At 40.7% G+C, this 19806-nt stretch overlaps 1 protein-coding gene across 1 annotated transcript in view; it reads left to right on the forward strand.

Moving 5' to 3' along the window:
* Positions 1-19806, forward strand: part of BRF1 (BRF1 general transcription factor IIIB subunit) — a 170813-nt gene that overhangs the window by 5196 nt on the left and 145811 nt on the right. Inside the window, exon 2 of the mRNA XM_071745373.1 lies at positions 8189-8269. Within this exon, the coding sequence (XP_071601474.1) occupies positions 8189-8269 (81 nt within the window). The remainder of the gene's footprint in view (positions 1-8188; positions 8270-19806) is intronic.

The following is a 19806-nucleotide window of genomic DNA, read 5'->3' on the forward strand; positions in this document are numbered from 1 at the left end:
AGGTATGTTTGCAGTTTCTGAGAGTCTGTAAAAGTGTCCTAAAACCCAGAATGCAATGTGAGGATTTATTTAGAGTGAGGCTTATGAAGTTGCATATATAGTACTTTGTAATAAGAACTATGAAATCTTCCCTGATGGTAGTTGGGGCATATAAAAATTGAGTTAGCATCCTTATATAAAAACACAGAAGTAGGCCATCCCAGTCCCTGTGAGATGCCCTTTGGAGATGAATGTGACCATTCTCAGCATAATATCTCCAATGCTCTTCATTGCCTTGGTCTTGATGGCAACAGAGGATGTGATTGGACATTAGCCTGATCCCACCATTCCTTTTAATGCTGCCTTTCTTGGGAAATGAGAAGCCATCTCTTCTTGTGAAGTACCTGTCACTTGCTGGGTCACGAGCTGGGAAGTTCTTTCATTAGCAAGGGAGTACTTTCTTTCTGCTCTAGAAGGAAGCTACTTGTGTATCTTTCAGTTGATCTTCTGAGAGGAAAGTCCTCCCAAAGCACAAGCTAGTGAAGGTGTTGATAGGCCCTGTACTGGTTCTGTGAGTTTTAATTCATAATTCTGTTGGAAATGGTCACAGTCAGGAATGGTCCAGCCATAGCACTTAACTCTATCCATATTATTCTCTTGAAGCTTGTGAAGGCCATGCACTGAAATTGAGTTTCTGAGCTTGACTGATTTGACCCTGGTTAAGTCAGATATTTTTGTAAAAGGGTTGTTGTGTGCTTTTGAGCTTCAAGGAATTTTGTGTTGATCACACAGAAAAATATTTGATGTATGTTCTTTTCCTAGCTGACTCGAGTTTTATTGAATAACTGTAGATAGCCAGTTCAGACTGTCTCAAGCTAGCCAGAAGAGGGTGCTCTCTATGGCTTCTTGCCAAGTGTGGAGTGCATTTGAATTAAAATTCCTCATTCTGCTAACTGGAAGAAATGTATCTTGCCTTTTTTTTATTATTATTTTAAACCTGAGTTCTTAGCAGATTCTTGTCTATCATAAGATTTGAACACATCCCAGAATGTAGTACAATACAGTTCAGGGTCTAAGAGCAAGCTGTGTTTTTCCCTCTCCTTTATAGTGTAATTGCTTGCTGGAAGATGGAGCTCCACCAAGCACTTGGCCAGTCTGCACTGGTTTGATGGGGGCTGTTTTTTTAGAAAAGCAAGTTGGGAGTCATGTGTTGTGTTTGAAGGTGGGAAATTCTCTGTTTACTCTTTCAGGGTAGGCTTCTCACTTGGTGGTAGTTGTTGGGATAAACTGTTGTGTCTGTCTGGACTGTTGGAAGGAACCTTAAAGATCATCTAGTTCCAACGCCCCTGCATGGGCAGGGACACCTCTCACTAGACCAGGTTGCTCCACGCCCCATCTACCCAACATTTCTAGGAATGAGGCACCTGCAACTTCCCTGGGCAACCTGTTCCAGTGTCTCATCACCCTCACAGTAAAGAATTTCTTCCTAATGCTTGATCTACAGCTTAAAACCTTTCCCCCTTGTCCTGTCCTGTTGCTACTTGCCCTTGTAAAAAAGCCCTCTCCAGCTTTCCTGTAGCCTCCCTTCAGGTACTGGAAAGGACCTCTCTAATATTTCCCTGGAGCCTTCTCCAGGCTGAGCAACCCCTCTCACAGCCTCTCTTCATAGGAGAGGTGCTTCAGCCCTCTGATCATCTTTGTGACCCTCCTTTGGAATTACTTTTCAAAAGCTTTTAACTAGTTCTTAGCATATCTCTTCCCTGACCAGCTGCCTATTTTTACAGAACTGACAGAAACCTTGTTGTTCTGAGACCTCTGTCCCCCTCTCAGGTTTGTCTGAAGCTTTGCAGAGGGAGGGGTGGGATGAGCAGCACTGCTGTGTGCCATTTTCCCTGAGGAAAACAGTAAAAAAATGGAGGCTATTATGACATGACAAAATGCAGCTTCCATAGTGTGAGACATCACAACTACGGGATGGAGAAGACATGTTGGTGGACCTAGGGCACTTACCAGCTCCAGATACAACCTACAGGATACTTCATCCTCAAATGTTATAGAGTGATTGTAGGTTGGCCACCAAAGTGGTCTTACCCTGCCTTTGGGGGTGAATGAATATCAGTGTTCATTCTGTGTGAGGCTGAACAGTGTGACTGTCTTGAAACAGGTTGACTTGTATGGTTGATTGCTAGGAATTTCTGTTTGTGTTGGTGGCTTTTGATTTAAAAAGTATGTATTAGATGAAGTTAAAAATAAACATTATTGTCTTTAAATGCTATGCTGACATTTGTTGTTTGAGATTTACAGTAACAGGTGTGATTTAAAGTCTTTCAAGTTAGTGACTAATCCAGGAGGTTATAGAATGGTGACAGTACAGACAAAGTCACAGAAATGGGAGGCTGCAAGGGGCATTGGCAGTACCAGTCCCACTTCAGCCCTGAAGTTGGTTCAGTCACATATCACAGAATACCCAGGAGCTCGAGGCTCTTGAACAGCCTACATGGAGACTCCCTGACCCCAGGAGTTTGCAAGATAATGATTTGAGGCTGGTGGGGGTAATGGTGCTAGTGGAAAGTTATCTCTTTGCTTTTGCTTATAAGGAGAAAGCGAAGTTGTGAACTACTTAGTAGCCCTTAACACCCAACAAGTCTTTGTTAAAACTTGGTGTTAAGAGGCTCCACAACAGCACAAGTAGGGTGCTTCTAATTGGAAGTTTCCTCCTGCTAATAGAATTTTTTGTTGCAAGTAAGTTATAACCACCTTGCTACAGTGTCCAGTTTCCTCTGATTTAGAAGCTGAATGTGTGTTCTTACTCTGCACTGTCCTTTGACAAACATAATGAGTTTTTCTCTTTAGTAAAGCTGTGGTATGATCAGTTTTTCAGGTATGCCAGGGGAAACTCACTGAAATATTTTGTATTACTACTTTATCCTTAAATATTTGTTTTTGCATTGAGGAGTGTTAGCTATATTGACTCGAATGTAGAACTTGATTGGAGTTTCCCTTGATCAAAGTGTTTCACAGTCATTTGGAGTTTGTGGAAGCGGAAAGTTATGGTCAGCAAGCTGGAAAGAAGAGGGACTGGATATAGGGAGGAAAACGCTTTCATAAAATATAAGTTAAGCTTACAAGCCATTCATCTTCTATGCCTTTTTGTCCTCTAGAGCTCTGTAAGATGGATGATTACTGTCAGAGGAAGTACTAGTGTGATGGTTGACAAAGAGGATCAACTCTGTATCAAATTCTGTGGGTTTTGTCTGGCCAGTTGTTATGTGCAATGAGGATTCTTCTGTATTTTTAATATTATGAAAGTGGAAGGAGTAGGGATTTTGTTTTTAATTAGCAGTTGTTAATTGGCTTTCATGTCAGAGAGAATGATAGACCAAATCCTGACAAAAAGTATGTCTTAAAGTGCAGTCCTGGAGTGGGTTCCTCCCAGTAATACACACAATAAACTGGAAATGAAAATGCTGGGTACTGAAAAGTGAAAACAATGTCAGTATCAGCAAAATTTCTCTTACTTGTGGTCCAGACTTCTGGAGATGACACTAAGTCACAGTTAATTTTAAATCATGTACAGTGGCCATGATGCAAGAAGAAAGCATAGATTTGTTGGATTTGCAGGAAAATGTACAGAAATCCTGTAGAGCATTTGCCTGTTTTACTTGGTGCTAGGTTTTCTCGTTACAAAACTAATTCATAATTATGTTGTGTTGGGAAGGAAGAGGGGAAACTTGCATCTCCATCACACAAAAAATAACCCGCTCTGATTTTAGTGAGGTAACTGGCTCAATTATTGCTTCTCTTCTGAAATCCTCCAGGTGGCAATCTTGCATCACGGTAAAGTGTGAAGTGTTTTGGTTTTTTTCTCTAGCATTGAGTCTTTATTATGCCATCCTTGTGACGGCAACAAATGCTCACTTGAAGTGCTGCAGAGTATACAAACTGCTGTCAGTTGTGGAAATGCTGAATTGTGCATCTAACTTGGACGTGGATTGGTTTCATGGAGTTGTGCAGCCCTAAACTTGGGTGTGGTGGATGCAACACTATATTTATCTCTTCAGTGGGTAGTTCTGAAAATAAGCCCATAGCTAGCTAGCTATGATGGGCTATAAAAAGCTTGTCTATATAAGTTTATTGAGTGGTACCATTTCAGCAGATTGTGGTGTGTGCATATCTGTTAATTTCCATGCAGAAATGGCTGAGAAGAGATTGATTTCAGTTACAGGCTTCAGTAGTTTTGAGCATTCAGAAAACTTCAGTCACATCATTTTGCTATTGTAGGCATGAATTGTAATGGGACATTTATTTACTCTCCTTTTGATTTTTATGGTCTAACTTAAGTAGGAAGCTCATTAATTTTTTATATCAAGTGATTTAGTGTATGCTGGTTATGAAACCACTGGTGTGATGCAGTCTGCATTCCTTACCAGACCCAGATTTTGTGCTGGGTCTGTAAATACGTGGGTTTTCAATTGAAGGTTTTCTCCTACCTTGTAATGAAGAATGGGCTGGTATTCTTTGGTTTTAATTTCACAGGGAAGGATTTTGATGGGACTGGTCTGATCAGATAGCAGATACACTTCAGGTTGCAAGCAGCTTCATTGCCTGTCTTCACTTGCTCATTTATGTAGAGGAAACAAAATCCATAAGGCTGGAACTGAATCTGTTTCTTCTCCAAGTGCTGAATCTGAAACTCAGCCTGTCACCAGCTCTCAGAAAAGTGCCCTTTAAGCTGCAGATGCCCTAGTGGCTGCTCTTTGACCCCTCTATATTGAGTGCTGTTCCTGCTATCTGTTGTCTTTTTGCTGCTATTCAAGGTTACCTCAGACTTCAAGCTTTGCAGTCTTTTACTTCTTGAGGAACATTTTTGTAGAGAAGCAGAGTGATGTCACTTCATTTCTTAGTGAGTTGGTGGAGCAAAACAGAAACCACCAAAGTGCCTGGGTCTGACTCTGCAGACAGCAGCTGTGACCCAGAGCAGGGTTATGAGCTGGGTCTGGCCCTGAGTAAGCTTTGGCTGAGTATCATCACATTTCCGTGTTTATGAATCTTCAGGCCATCTTTTTTTTTTTTTTTTTTTTTTCTTTGTTTTGTGTCTCGGGGCACTCTAGTCCTCTGAGAGGACCACAGAAAATGTATTGGCTGTACTTTGAGCTTCCTCGCACCTCTCCACACCTTCTGCTGCCCAAAATTTCATGTAAATGTCCAAAGCTAACTTGAGAGGAGGCTCTATTTATGCTAGGCTAGGAATCTCAATTATTTTCTAAAAATAATTAGCAGATGACAGTGTACCTTGTGAGGCACCACCTCATGAAGGAAGGTGTTCGAATTGGCTTAGGGAAAGTTAATGTTGAAGATTTGGCAGGCAGTACTTGAAGACACAAAATAGTTCTTTAATTTATTTTTGTATATCTTGAAAGCTGAATGTGAAAAACCAAAAGCCTGTTTAACTCGCTTTTGAAGTTGTAGAGGGAAAAAGGAAAAGGTCAAGAAATGTAAAAATTTCAGTTAAGCTGGGATATTAATTTGGTTGTGTCTAGCAATTGCTGTTCCTTTACTTTGTACTCTCTAAATGGGTAGCTTTGTAGGGATTTTTGTCTTTAAATGCATTTGATAATTTCACAGTTTTCTTTTTTTAGGAGTTTATCTTTTTATTGCCCTGCTGAACAGTTACACTAATGAGCTTGGTTTGCATCCTGCTTGTAAAGATTAAAGCTGATAGTGAGACTTCATAGTCAATGGCAACATTATTTTGCAGTTGTGAGGGTGTTAGTGCTCAGCAGAGGAGTTTTCTGGCAGTTTTCAAAGCCGAATGCTAATTAGAGATGTGCAGTCTTTCCAGTTAACTCACTGACAAGTGGGCACATCAGTTCTGATAGCAGAATCTGTCTTTCAGATAGCTCTGCTGGCACCTGCTGCAGACTCTAGAGCTTGAAAAGCAATGATTTTATGTGCAATGTTAATGTCTAATGAAAAAAATCTTAAAGAGCAAAACCACTGCAATCTCAGCTTAGTTTTGTTTTGTTTGTATTCTTTCTGGATTTTAGCTTCAGAGTAAGTTAAATTATTTTGTTAATAGCATTGTTTATCATCACTGTAAGATTGTTTTTGCTCAAGTGTTTTTGGTAGCAACAGGGAAACCTTTAAAAGAGCAATGTAGCTATTTTGACAGTGATAGTCCAATGGAGTTCAGTATTTTGATGCTCACAAAAGACAGAGGGGACTGAAAAGTGGAGCCTTGGTGCAGAGGAGAGGGCAGTGGTGCCTTTGTGGGAAGTGCTGGGTGAGCCTGCTACCTCCAGCTTGCACATCTGTCTGGTCCTGCTCTTGCCTGGCAGTTTCTGGCCTCCTCTGCTCTCCTGCTGCTTGATTGTGTGCTCACCTGCTGCAAATCAAACAAGTGAAGGTAGCCTGTGGTAAAGCAAACCTTAAAACACAGGGAAGGAGGGTAGCAGGCAGTAGGATTTCTGAAGAAAGATTTGCTGTGGAAGAAAAGGAACATAAAACTATTGCTACTGTTGATATACTTTTTTTGCCAGGTAAACCTTTCTTATGCAATGTACATCAGAAATGTTACCTGTGCCAGGGCAATTTGGTAACATTTCTCTGTTTTGCCTCATTGGTTTGTTGTGTTGGAGCATCTGTGGAAATACCAGACTATGCCTGTAGGAATGGCAAGGAGGCTTTGCTGTGTGTAACAGTCTAGAGCAAATACAGACTCTGGAGTGTTGTCTCTGTATCCGGTGAGGTCACTGAGTATGTTTCATTTCTAATTAGGATGTTGAACTGAAGTACTTAACCTATGGGGCATTTACCTGAAAGCTTCTGATTATTGTTTGTTGAAAGGATCTGTTAATGAATGAAGGTGAAGTCGGTTTCTGTTGTGGATAGTACTGGAAATCTAATTTAATGGATGTAAGAAAATTAAGCTTTGAATGCTTAAAGTAAATAATTCTGTAGGATTATTAGTTTTTCTGGTTAGTTTGTTTGTTGGTTTGTTTTTTTGTTTGTTTGCTGTTAGGCTTTTCCCATCAATATAGATGTATATTATATTCGAGTGAGAGGAGACTAGCTAAGAAAAATTGTTCACTCTCACAATTTCTCAAAACTTGCATCTGCTGTGGAAGTATCTTATTTAGGTGTGTAAGAGAAATGTCCTGAACTGCTTTCAAGTGCCTCTTCACTCTTCTGTATGTTTCTATCCCAGAGTCAGTCTAGTTTGTTCTGGAGAACTGGTGTAAGCTATTGAGACATCTACAAGAACTGGAGGAAAAACCAAGCATCAAAGGCAACAAGATGACTCTTTTCCCCCATTCTGAAGGGCAGACTTACTTGAATTAAGTAGAAGTCCAATTACCAACAAATTACTTGTTTTCAAACCTGTGCAGTTTAGCTTTTTGGTCTCACTTGCTGTTAAGTTGATAGGTTTGAATATTCTGCTTGAGGTAGCCTGGTTGCTCTAGTGAGAGACTGTTTCTGTTCTTGGTAGTTTAATTCCATGTTCTGCAAGACTGGTTTGCTTGAGTAGGTCCATTGATTCCCAGAGGACTCTGCATTCAGGCTCCTTAGTGTTAGCATGGATGCGTAAAGCAGCCTAAGTTTATGTTAATTTAAAATTCAGACTTAGTGTATTCTCCAGCCTTTCAGGGTATAAAAGTAGCAGTTCCAGACCTGGAGTTTTTGTAACCCAAGTGTCACTGTGTATGCTGCAACTTATTTTAAAATAAGTGTTATTTCTGTAGTAGCCAACGCAGTCATTACTGAATGCTAAACGTGGTTTTTGTTCCATAGTACCAGAAACTGGTTATTAAAGTTCTGTCTGGAATATTCTTCAGGCAAAAATATTAACGAAGCAATTGTTTCATAATTTACTTTGAGAAATATTTTACAACATTGATTTCATGTTCTACCTAAAATAGGGTTTGCAACATTTTTATACTTTCTTTAGAGCTGAGATTGAGAGGGTTTATGGAGCTGTGTAATTGTTACGTTAGTAATCCCAAGGAAGAAATAATTTACTCAGGATTTGTACTCAGTGTCTTAGACCTTCAAGTACTTTTGCTGCCCTTCTTAATATAATCTGGCATGTTGTAAATTATACAGATGCTGACTGTATTGGCACAATAGGTTTTCATTAAATATTTTAATTCAATTACTCCATTTGACGTGTCTCTTTTTTCCTTTCCTTTTTTTTTGTCTTCCCTAATAGGTGCAGGCAAGACACCAACTTTAGGAGGAGGATTCCATGCCAATCTGGGAAAGGAGTCACGAGCACAAACTCTGCAGAATGGTACTTGCAAGCTTTAGTCTTATTGATATGAATATTTTAATTATTATTATTAATAAGGTCAATTAAAATTATTTTATAATTTTGAATGTGACCTCAAAACCTTGGCAGGCCACTCGTTATTCAGTGAGCAAGTCTGCCTAGTGCTGATTTCACATTGTGCTCTCCTTTGGTTGTTACACTTGATTTATGAGGTCAGGTAGCTGGCTGACAAAGGGTAATGGCACCTGACAATACTATCATAGTTGAAAAGGGCTTTTTCAAGGTTGACATGGCTATTGCACCTTTTTATTATCTGTAAACCTAATGAGACTTCTTATTCTATCAGTTCTCAGGGTTCTTGAAATGCATTATCATGTTTAAGTATAATTGTTCAAATGCTTTTTAAAATGCAGTGTAAGTTGACATAATGCATGTATTTATGCACACTGTATAGTAATTAAATGCTTAATACGTGACTGAACAGAGAGGTAAAATGGAAAAAAGATTTTAGTCTCCAGATTATGTAATAAATATCCTCATTACATGCTATATATTTTGAGATCTACATAATCTACACTTTTTTAAGACAGTGAATAGTCTTCCTGTTTCAATTGCTGTTAATTGATATAAATGGACAGGAGTTGACATCTTTTGGATAATTAATACTCTGTCTCATGACTCTTGGAGCTGACAGCTGATGGACTGTCACATCAAAGATTCAGAAGCTGATGTGTAAATAGCCAAGGGATGTATAATATAATTTTAACTTATAATTATGCTTACATAGGTACACAAAGAATAAGATTGATCTGATATTACATCTCTATAGGTATAGAGAGGTTAAAGTTGATCTGTGTTACTGTAATATACCCAAATTGCTTTACTCAACATTATGCAGGTCATATATATACGGATTGTTTTATATACAGAATGGTTTATTCACCTGTTTTTACTGAACAGTATTGAGCCCTGCTTTTTTGGCAGAGTAAAGCTTTCACTTTATGTGAGGCAGTTTCACTGTCAGGCCCAAAGGTACTATCTAAAGAGTTTTTAAAAATGCCTGTATAAAGCAGTGGAGTAAGGACCCACTAGAATACCTTTTACAGTTAGTGAAGTTTGTGTTTGGATAAAGGCACTTTAAAAACTGTAATTGTGCACAAGCATTTTAAAAATAAATTGTCTCATTGTGCATAAGGACTGCCCAGTTCCTTGTCTTTAGTTGTAGAAGAGTAAAATGCTGAGGGGTGAAAATGCTGTCCTGTTGCTTCTTGGAGTGTTTGAATCCTTCAGAATCCCTTTGGTTATCTTGAAAGGTAATCACAATTAGACAGTGGAAGCATTTTTCTGGAGTCTAAATGTGGCTACTTTCTTGGATGAATGTTTGCTGGGAAATATGTCTGAGCATCTTCCTTCCCCACAGCTTTTGTGCATGGGGCTCCCCTTATCGTCTACAATGATTCTGACTTGCCTATGATCTGTCAGCATCGTATGCACGAATTTACAGTTGCTTTAAATGAAATTATTCCCCAAACAGTTTTGAAACAGGGAAATAATTTGTCTTTTCACCTATTCCTCTCTGAGACACTTTATGGTTTGGTTCAGGTTTTTTTTGTTTGTTGTTTGGGTTTGGGTTTTTTTTGTGTGTGTGTGGCTATCTTTTATATAAGTTGGTCTTTGATTTCTGTAGCCAACCTGCATTTCTCATGCTGCCAAGAAGTCTCTGGGAATCTTCTTTTCAGTGAGCAAAGTGTCATCCTTGCTCAGTCTCAGGAGTGAGAATACCAGTTGATATTTCAGGTAGAGCAATTGCTGTTTGAGGGATTTTTCTTTCTGCTGCAGTATAATGAGCTAGTTGTCTGCTGCATTTAATTGCAGTTTTTAGCTTTACATAGTTTTTAATTGCAAATTGAACTGTGGCAAAGGACTTAGTATTATCTCACCTTAGCACTGTACTTGTGATCATGGCTTCTTTTTTGGTGAAATTGTGTTAATACCCAGTGTATTTAGACCTGAAAGGGTAGCAAGGTAAATGAATATATTTGATATATTTTAAAGAAAGTGAAATTGAAGTATACTGATAGTTGACTATATTAAAAATGAACAGTTATCTTTGGAGTGCTATGCTGTCTGATCAAAAAAAATGCTTAGCTACTTACATATCTGATGATGGGACTAGTTTGCATTTCCATAATTAACTGAGTTGCAGATGAACTGCTGAAATTAGCTCCCATCAGTGCTGGCCCAGAACAACTTGTGAACAAGCTTCAGGAGGGCTGTTCCTGCAGCTCCCTGATGGTCAAGGCTGCATCCTGCCTGCAGTAGTGTAAGCTCAAGATTTTCTCCTACACAGTGTTCTCTATGCAGGCTATTGCCAAAGGGAAGAACCAGCCTCTGGAAAGCAGGGATGGCCCCAGAGCCTGGGTTGGGCTGGAGTTTTTCCCCAGAGAGCACTGGAGAGCAGCTGGGAGCCTGTGTGTGTGTGGTCTGAGAGCTCTCACACTGTGCCTGGTCTGCTTGCCAGCAACCTGCAGGCTTGTCATGATGTGGGGAAAAGTCCAGCAATGGAGCAGGGACTTGATTTTTTTTTTTTTTTTTTAAAAAAAAAAACAACAACCTCCCCCTGTTTTCCTTTCCCTCCCCCATGTAGTCTGGGCCAACTTCTTCCTTGCTGTACTGTCTGTGTTTTCAGGAGAGGTGATTTGGCCTCACTGTCTCATTTAGTCACTAGCGAAGCAGTTGGGTTTGGATGAATGTATGATGCTGCTGTTTTTTGAGGCCCCTAATGAAAGGATGTTTAGAACTTGATGAAAAACAGTTTTTCATTAGAATACCTATGGCAAGTTTACAAGTTTGGTTTTTTTTTTCTTGGATTCTAAAGTGAAGAAGTGCAGCAGTAACATATACCAATTGCTAAGCAGTTCTGGACCCTTCAACAAAATCGTTATTTTGTGTATTGGTGTTTTTATGTGTGTGTGTTTGTGTGTGTGTATGTGTGCTAAACAAAGCCATGGGCAAACTCTGAAGGCTCCATAGTTCCTAGTTTTGCATCAGAATGTCTCATACACAGAGCTAAGTCTCCCTTGTCACACACCCTTTGCTGTACATTTCCTCACTATTTATAATGTGATGGTGCGTGGCAGAACGTAGCCTCTGCCTTTCTTTGCTGAACCAGCTGATGTTTGTGGGTGTTTGTTTGGGAACTGGCTGCTTATAAAAACTGGAATCTTGTTTACACTTGTTGAAGTATTTATGCAGAAAGGTCCTAATACTATCGTATTTGTTGATAATCAGTTTGATTTTTCAGTGTGGCACTGTGCTGAGTGTTCTGAGCTCTGCAAGTTCAACAAGCTCGTGTCCACAGAATGCTTCATATCTGTTCATATAGAGCTCATTTTTGTAGTAACAACCTGCACATCTATGAGATGATGTGAAGAGGTGTTTCAACTGTGTTTGAAAAGATTTAACAAAATAGCCATACAGTACTGTTCTTGTGAGAAAGAATTATGAATAAAATACTAGCTCTGAGCAGAGACCCTTTGACAAGACTGCTTCTGTTGCTTGAGCCTCTTCAAATTCCTACAGTATTGTCCAAGGTTTATGGTTACTTACAGGGCTGAAATGCAGAGTTCTTTAATTCTCATTTTACAGCTCTGTGCTGCATTGCATAATCTCTCTAAATAGCTGGTTTATTCTTGTTTCCTTGCAGGCAATCTGCTCTCACAATATCCATGTCAGAGTCATAGTTACAAGGGAGCTGTTCTTCACTAGGAGCTCTGATACCTTTAGTAGTCTTCAAGTGGCCGAAAAGAAAAGGGAAAGGGGAAAGAAGGCCAATGGCATGATTATAATTTGAAAGCTTCAGTTGCAGATAGTCAAATTTGGTTGAAACTAAGTTTGACGATTGCAGCTGCATCTAGGTTAATGCCGGTTAATGCCATTTTTCAACCCTTAATGCTGTATTCTTAGTAATTTCTTTAAGTGAGTGTGTGTTTTCCCTCCGTCCTCTTAAATACCAAAATACAGCCATCAGTATTTTAATGCTAAATGGGAAGGCATTTCTGAAGATGTTCTCTAATTGATTTTTTACTGTTTACATTTAAACGGTTTGCTTAATTCTTTAACCTTTGTCATCAGCACTATTTTCATAGCTGGTTTATTACAAGTGATTATGGAGGACTCTACTTCCTTCCAGAACTATACAGCATGATTTAAATCAGGACAATATGTTATAGGCATAAAGAACAGAAGGATCCAAGAAGAGGAGCAGAGAACACTATTTAACAAAACTGAAGTAAGAGAGGAGAGGCAAGGCCTAGTAGAATCCTAGAATAACTTATTTTGTAAGGGACCTCCAGATGTCCATAAGGGGGTGGCTTTGAAACTGTGTTAGGCTGCTCAGAGCCTAGTGTAGCTGAGCTTGGAGTATCCCCAAGGAAGGATATGGTACAGTCTCCCTGGACAACCTGTTCTTTTATGCTTGACCACCCTCACCATATAGAATTTTTTCATTGCATCTACTTAGAACTTAGTTTGATGAAATGTAATTCTTGCCTCTTGTACTTTTGCTGTGCATCTCTGATGATTCTGGCTCCATTTTCTTCATAACTTGCCACTGAGTAGCTGAGGACATCAGTGAGACCTCCCTCTTAGTTTTCTCATCTTAAGACTGAGCAGATTCAGCTCTTGGCCTCATGCCATGTGCTCCAGTCTATTAGTCATCTTAGCATCAACTTTGCTGGATTTTCTCCAGTATGTCAGTGCCTGGTCTGCTGTAGAGGAGTCTTGAACTGGACAAAGTACTCTAAATACAGTCTTGCAGGTGCTGAACAGGGGGTAGTAATCACTTCCCTTGTCCTGCTGGCTGCAGTCTTAATAACGAAGCTCCAGGATGCAGTTTGCCTTCACCACTGCAAGTGAGTACTGCTTGGTCATCTTTCTTTCCCTGAGGGTCTATAGATCCTTTTCTGCAGAGCTACCCTCTAGCCAGTCCCCAGCCTGTGTGGTTGCCTGCAGTTCTCCTGTCCCAGGTGCAGAAAAGGAATTAAATTTGCCTTGTTGAACTTCATGAGGTTTCTTCGAGCTCATTTCTGCAGCATCTTAAGATTCATCTGAATATCTGCTCTGTTTGTTAGTGCATTGACCACTGTACCAGTGTGATGATATCTGCAGGCTGGCAAAGGGAGCCTTCTGTCCCATAGTCCATGTTGTTAGTGAAGACCTCATCAGTATTGACCTCAGTATCAGTCTCATGGCTCAGTGCTGACCTCTAACCTTTGGACTTGGCCAGATTTTCACCCAACTTGTAGTTCACCTGTCAAGTCTATCTCCTCCGTTTGGCTACCAGATTACTAAAGGAGAATGGTGAAATGGGGTGAAGGAAGAGCAGTAGTTACTTTTTACTTTGATTGCAGTGTGGCTTTTATTCCAGTCAGACACAGTCTGCTCTTGTTAAATCTATTCTGGCAGTTCTCAATAACTTTCTTACCTTTTGTGTGTCTGCAAATGGTTTCTGGGTAGATTAGATTTGTTTCATGTCCTTCCAACAATCTGAATGGAGGCTGACTTACCTCTAGTGTCCTCCTTCTCCCTCTGGAAGAAAAGCCTGATGCTTGCTGCCTTCTGGTCATAGTGAATCTCCTTTGGTTCTTCCCCGAAGAAGGAGCTCTTTCTTTTTCCCAGCTCCCTTATCATCTTCAGTTGTGTCCCAACTGGTCCACTTGACTCCTGTATGTAGATCTTGCTTAACTGAGCCTTTATTCAGTCTTCTTTACCATGGGTAATGGTTCCTTTCCTCCAAACTCACATAGAGACCCATGAGATCTGAAAACAGACTTCACAACGGAGACCAGGGAGACTCAGGATTTTCTAAGAAGCCAAGCTGCCACACATCCTTCCTGCCCAACTTCCTGCACAGCAACATGGAGTGTTGTGCTTTGGGGAGATTGTACTTCAAGACTGACCAATCCTCCTGGCTTGTTTGATCTTCATGGCAGTACCTTAAGAGGTCCTGCTTACCGCTGCTCTAAACAAACTGAAGCCTGCCCTCTGAAATCCAGGGTTGTGATTAATGCTGCCCATCTTCCTCACACCTATCAAGATCTTATACATTATCATCTCAGGGTTGCTGTAACCAAGCCTGCCATCAAACTTTCACTTCATCCCTTCTAGAGAATGGTAGGTGTTCCCCTACTTGACATGTTCCTGGCATGTTCTAGGAGGCCACTGTGTTGCTTGAGACCCACTATGGTTCCCTTCCAGCAAATGTTGGGGTGGTTACAGTTCACCATGAGAACCAGGACATGTTGCTGTTGTCTGAAGAAGGCTTCATCTTTGAGATCAGATGGTCTAGAGCAGGTGCTTCTGACTCTTTTCCTTTGGTCTTGCCTCTCATCCAGACCCATTTACTCTTTATTGGCCTGCCACTTGTTTTTCAGCAGAGCTTCACCCATTCAGTCTGTTCCTCTGTGTAAAATGAGTCCCCTGTCACCTTCCCTGTCTGTCCTTCTTATGGAGGCTGTAACCATTCATCTCATTACTCCAGTCAGGTGAGCTGTTACACCCCTGTCTGTTGCCACCCAGTGAATTTGTAGTTTTGTGGCTGTGCATAGCCCTGGAATTCTTCCAGATTGTTTCCATTGCTGGATGCAGACTTTTCTGACTCTTTCTCCTGGATCAACTGCTATCTCAGGCTTAAATTTCAATAATGAATCTTCCAGTCTAGTCCCTCTTCCATTTTTTGGTCCTTCTTGCTTTTTTTTCTGTTGGGATTGAAACTAATCCTATTCCTCTCATCTCTACCTTCACTGGGTTTTCTCTTACTGTCTTCTAAACTAACCATTGCTTAAACTTCTCCTTTTCTGGCTTTGTCTTGTATCCTTCTGAATTTCTTTACTTCCTAAGGCTTTGAAAGACTTCCTCTTCTAGCCAGACCATTGCTTCAGTTTTACCCTCTTTAATCTCTTTACTGCCTTGTCCCTTATGAGTCCTTTGTTATCTTTAACAACTTCTGTCTCATTCATTTCCCTCATATTTCTATTTGATCTGTTAGCTTTCTCCATTTCTCATTGAAGGAGGATAAAGAGCATCTTCCCCTTTTCATTTAGGGTGATCTTACATGTTTTTTGTGTGTGGATGTGTTTCATTATGGTTTTTGTCCTTGTTTCAAATGCAACTTTATGCTTTATTCCCAGCATACCACTTCCATCTAGTCCCATGTCATGACTTGAGTCAGGGTGGGATTCAGCTGGCAAAGTTTAGATGTCTGTGTGAGCTCATCATCCTGAACTCCTCTCAAGGTCTCTACAAAGAGGCAGACAGATTTAGGGTGTGATTAAGTTAATCTGAAAGGAAGTCCAATGACTCATTCTCTTAAGTGTCTGTTTCTCTTCACTCACTGAAAGGAAGTCTAGATTGACTAAGCTCAGATGCTGGTTTCTGAAGATAAGGGTGATGAATCCTAGGCTTTAGTGTCTGCTTATATGTTTCTCCTTTTTGACACAAACTTAATATGGCCAAAACTTAATTTTGGAATTGCATCCTAGTGCTCTGCCCTTCTGCTTGTTAACAAGTTCAAGCTTTCTCCCTTTGAGGCCACTCCCAGCTCTCCCTCCTGTTTTGTACATCCATCCTTTCCAGCATCTGCTAAAACATGGATTTGTCCTACCCATAACATGTATCTGTTCCTTGCACTATTGCTAATTTTCCTTTGTGAGCAGAGCATGCTCCAGAGCCAGGAAATCAGTGAAGCTGTGACCTGGAATGTTAAATCTTTGGTACCTCAACTTCTTCATCAATTATTTTCCCACCCTGTTTGCCATTTTATGTGTGATCACTGTTATGTATCACACAACTGTTCTCTGGGGGACCTTTCTGATGTTCCCAGGCTGTCATGTTTGTGTTCCATTTTCCTGGACCTCTTTGTTTCTGAGTCTTGGTTGAATGTTGGTAGTTTTAGTCTTTCCTGGTACTTTGATGCAGGCTCTACCAAGTCACAGAAGCATAAACTGCAGTTCAGATACTGGAGTCCCTTCAGGATATCTTGGTACTTTGCACACATTTCTCAGAGCTGAAGCTTTCAGGGTTTGCAGGCAGCTGCACTAATCAGCAAGGAGTTGGAGACAGGCAAATCACTTATTTAAGAAAAACAAACAGAAAAACCCCCAGAGGTAGAAAACCCACTTTTTAGCCAGCATAAGTTATTCCAAGAATTTGGATAAAAGCAGAAGAATGTATTTCCTTGCCTGTTTCCTTATTACTCTGGGAGACCCATGGTGTTTGATTCAGAGGCATCTGAGGAAGCTGGGATCCTTCTGGTACTGGTGGTACTGGTACTTTCCTCCAGCAAATGGAGTATCTTTCAGGTGGCTAAACTTCTGAAACCCTCTGCTTCATGATCTCCAGTTATCTTTGTTAAAAGACCAGTTAAGTTCACCAGCTGATCTGGGACAACATTTGATTATACACTGATTAATTAGTTCCTAGGCTGGTGAAGGGACTCCAGCACAGATCCTATGAGGAGAGGCTGAGGGAGCTGGGGGTGTTCAGCCTGGAGAAGAGGAGGCTCAGGGGAGACCTCATCACTCTCTACAACTCCCTGAAAGGAGGTTGGAGCCAGGGGGAGGTTGGGCTCTTTTCCCAGGCAACTCTCAGCAAGACAAGAGGGCACAAGAGGTCTCAAGTTGTGCCGGGGGAGGTTTAGGTTGGACATTAGAAAGAATTTATTTACTGAGAGGGTGATCAGCCATTGGAATGGGCTGCCCAGGGAAGTGGTGGATTCTCCATCCCTGGAGATATTTAAAAAGAGACTGGATGTGGCACTCAGTGCCATGGGCTGGGAACTGCAGCAATAGTGGATCAAGGGTTGGACTTGATGATCTCTGAGGTCCCTTCCAACCCAGCCAATTCTATGATTCTATGATTCTAATTGAATTCAGATTTGAAAAATTTTATTGTCTTAAGCCTTGGCCGTCTTTGTGGGGTTTTTAGGGAATGATGATTGAAAGACCTTTCTCAGGGATTCTTGTGATGCGGTAAAGTGGCAGTATCAAGGAGAAAAATCCATGTCTGCTTTAATGAGATTTGTTGTGTTTCTAATAAAGAAGGTCAGAGATCCCTACATAACAGGTAACAAAATGGTAGGATGGACATGTTAAAACTTTAAGCACAGAATCCCACTTGGTTGAAATAAATCAAAGTTTGCTGATCTTCCTTCTTGTGTTCCTGTGTTTGCTTAGCTAGAAAAGGCACTTCTAAAATCCCTTGGAGTTGTTTGGTCAGTCTTTATGTGGACTCAGAATGACCTCTGTTGCTACTTTTAATTTTGAAGATTGTCCTTCAAGTTGAAAAATTAAAGAAAAAAAAAATCAAAGTCTTCATCAAATGAGTTAACAGATGACTTCTGTTGTCACAACTAGTAACAAAAAAGATTTGTGTGTTCAGTGACTTTGAATTGGCCTGTTTGTGACTCTGGAGTTAAAGGAGTCTTTCATGATTCCTTTGCTCTGTCTCTTCTCCTGTCTGCTCTGTCTCTCAGTTTATTAGTTGGCTGTGGGCAGGGAAACTGTTGTGCCAGGGAAGCACAAATCTCTGCTTCATTTTGACAAACATAAGAAGAAATGCCTTCTAAAATTCTTCATGCTTGTCAAATTTCTTGCTTGGATATTGAAGTTTTGGCTCTTGTATCTTAACATTTCTCCTTGTTAACTGACAAATTTTTATGTGACATGGAATAGGACAATATATATCATATTTGTGCAATTCACTGACAGAGATTTATCTCCCTATAGCCTTGTGTAGATAATTGGAACCTGTCATTTCTCTTGAGTGCAACTCTTTACTTAAACACAGTTTACCTAGCAGGCTAATGTTTTTTAAAACATTTGCTTTTTGCATTACCATTCAGAAGGAGATGAACTTGCATATTAATAGGTCTATGTTCCTTGTACAATGTGGCAGAAAACAGGGAACAGCTTCTCCTCCTTCCTACTCCTCTACTGATTTCTATAAAATTCTGTGCTAGTAATCTTCCTCTTCTACCAAGCTCTGTATTACACCACTTGAGCTTTGGAAGGTTGTTAGACAAGCTTAAATTATACCTCAGGTAACACAGCTTTGGTTTAACTTCTGTGGAGCTGGTGCTCTGTTTTTTAAGGGAAAATATGTATAGCGCTTACATGGCATAGGACCATCTTTTAAATGTTCAAATGTGAGTTTTGAAGCATTTGTGTCATTTTGCATGCTCTATGGTTCAAAATCCAAGGGTGGGAACTGTTGTTGCTTTTTAAGGCTGTGTTCTCTGATAGTGCCGAGTTCCTTTTTCATGTGTGAAAATGTCTTCTTGTTTTGCTCTGTGAAATAATTTTGGAGTAGTGCAGGGAAGCATTTTCTAAGCCTGAGGGTTTGCAGGTCCAATTTACTGGTAGAGCTATTGCAGCTTTCTTGGAAGACAGCTTTTCTTTAAGTAATGGCCACAGCATTAAACTTCTGGAACTTCTATAGGAATAACAAATAATCAAAAGAATTCACTGCTTGTATACACTGTTTTTTATAAGGAAGACTATGATTTATTTGTGTTCTTGCAGACATACTTGTGCTCATTTCACCTGCCCTTTGCAGCTGGACATGAACAAGCTGTGATCCCAAGCTGCTTTCAGCTCGTGGCTGGTGGTCCTGGAGGAACCACCGTGTGTGTGTGTTTGTGTGGAACACAGGTGTGTCTGCAAAAGGGTGTGCAGGCACGTTGTATTCTGGCTGTAGGGCTGTCAGAACACCCGCCCAGGCATATCTGGTACAGAATCTCACAGGCATCCAGCAGTAGCTGAGGGAGCAGAATTGACGTGGTGCACGTGGTGCTGCTTCTCCACAACATTTTCACCTCATTCCCCGTGCAGAAAGTGCCTGTGTAGCTTTGATTGTCCTTGTTGCCTTCCCAGTTGTGTGTTATGTCCTCCCAGATGAATGAGCACTGCTGTTGCATACCTTAGTCAAAATTTACACAGGCAGAGACTTCTTGGCTCCTGCTCAATGCCATTGCTGCAGCAACATTTCTCAGGCAAATACAGTATGCTGGTGGCAGACCCAAGTGTCAGTGTAGGTATTGGGTACAAATGAATAAAAGTTATAGGGTTCTGTACCAGGTGTGAAATGTGTGTCCAGAGGGAGGGTCTTATGTCCCATACAGCCACGCTGTCATATCCATCATCAGACTGACCTATGTCAACCTCCTTCTCCAAAAACAAGCAAATAAGCCAACCAACAAACAAAACCCTCAGAAAAACAAACCCCAGCCCCATCGTGTACCAGAACAATTCTGCACACACAGACAAATTTTTTTTAACCTGGATGATTGCTGTGCTCCCGGCAGGTAGCTGTGGGAGGCTGGGGAGCTGGTGTGCTGCAGTGCATGGGTAGGAATAAGATGTTGTGTAAAGGGTTGGGAATTCTTGGAGTGGTGTTGCCATCAGAGGCCTTCATCACTTAGAGCTGCAGCTCTGGAGGAGTCCAGTTCCATGATAAGAATCTCTAACAGCAAAGCTGGTTTGATCCTTGCCTTTCCCATC

This window comes from Heliangelus exortis, chromosome 5 (genome assembly GCF_036169615.1).
Source record: "Heliangelus exortis chromosome 5, bHelExo1.hap1, whole genome shotgun sequence".
Classification (NCBI taxonomy): Eukaryota; Metazoa; Chordata; class Aves; order Apodiformes; family Trochilidae; genus Heliangelus; species Heliangelus exortis.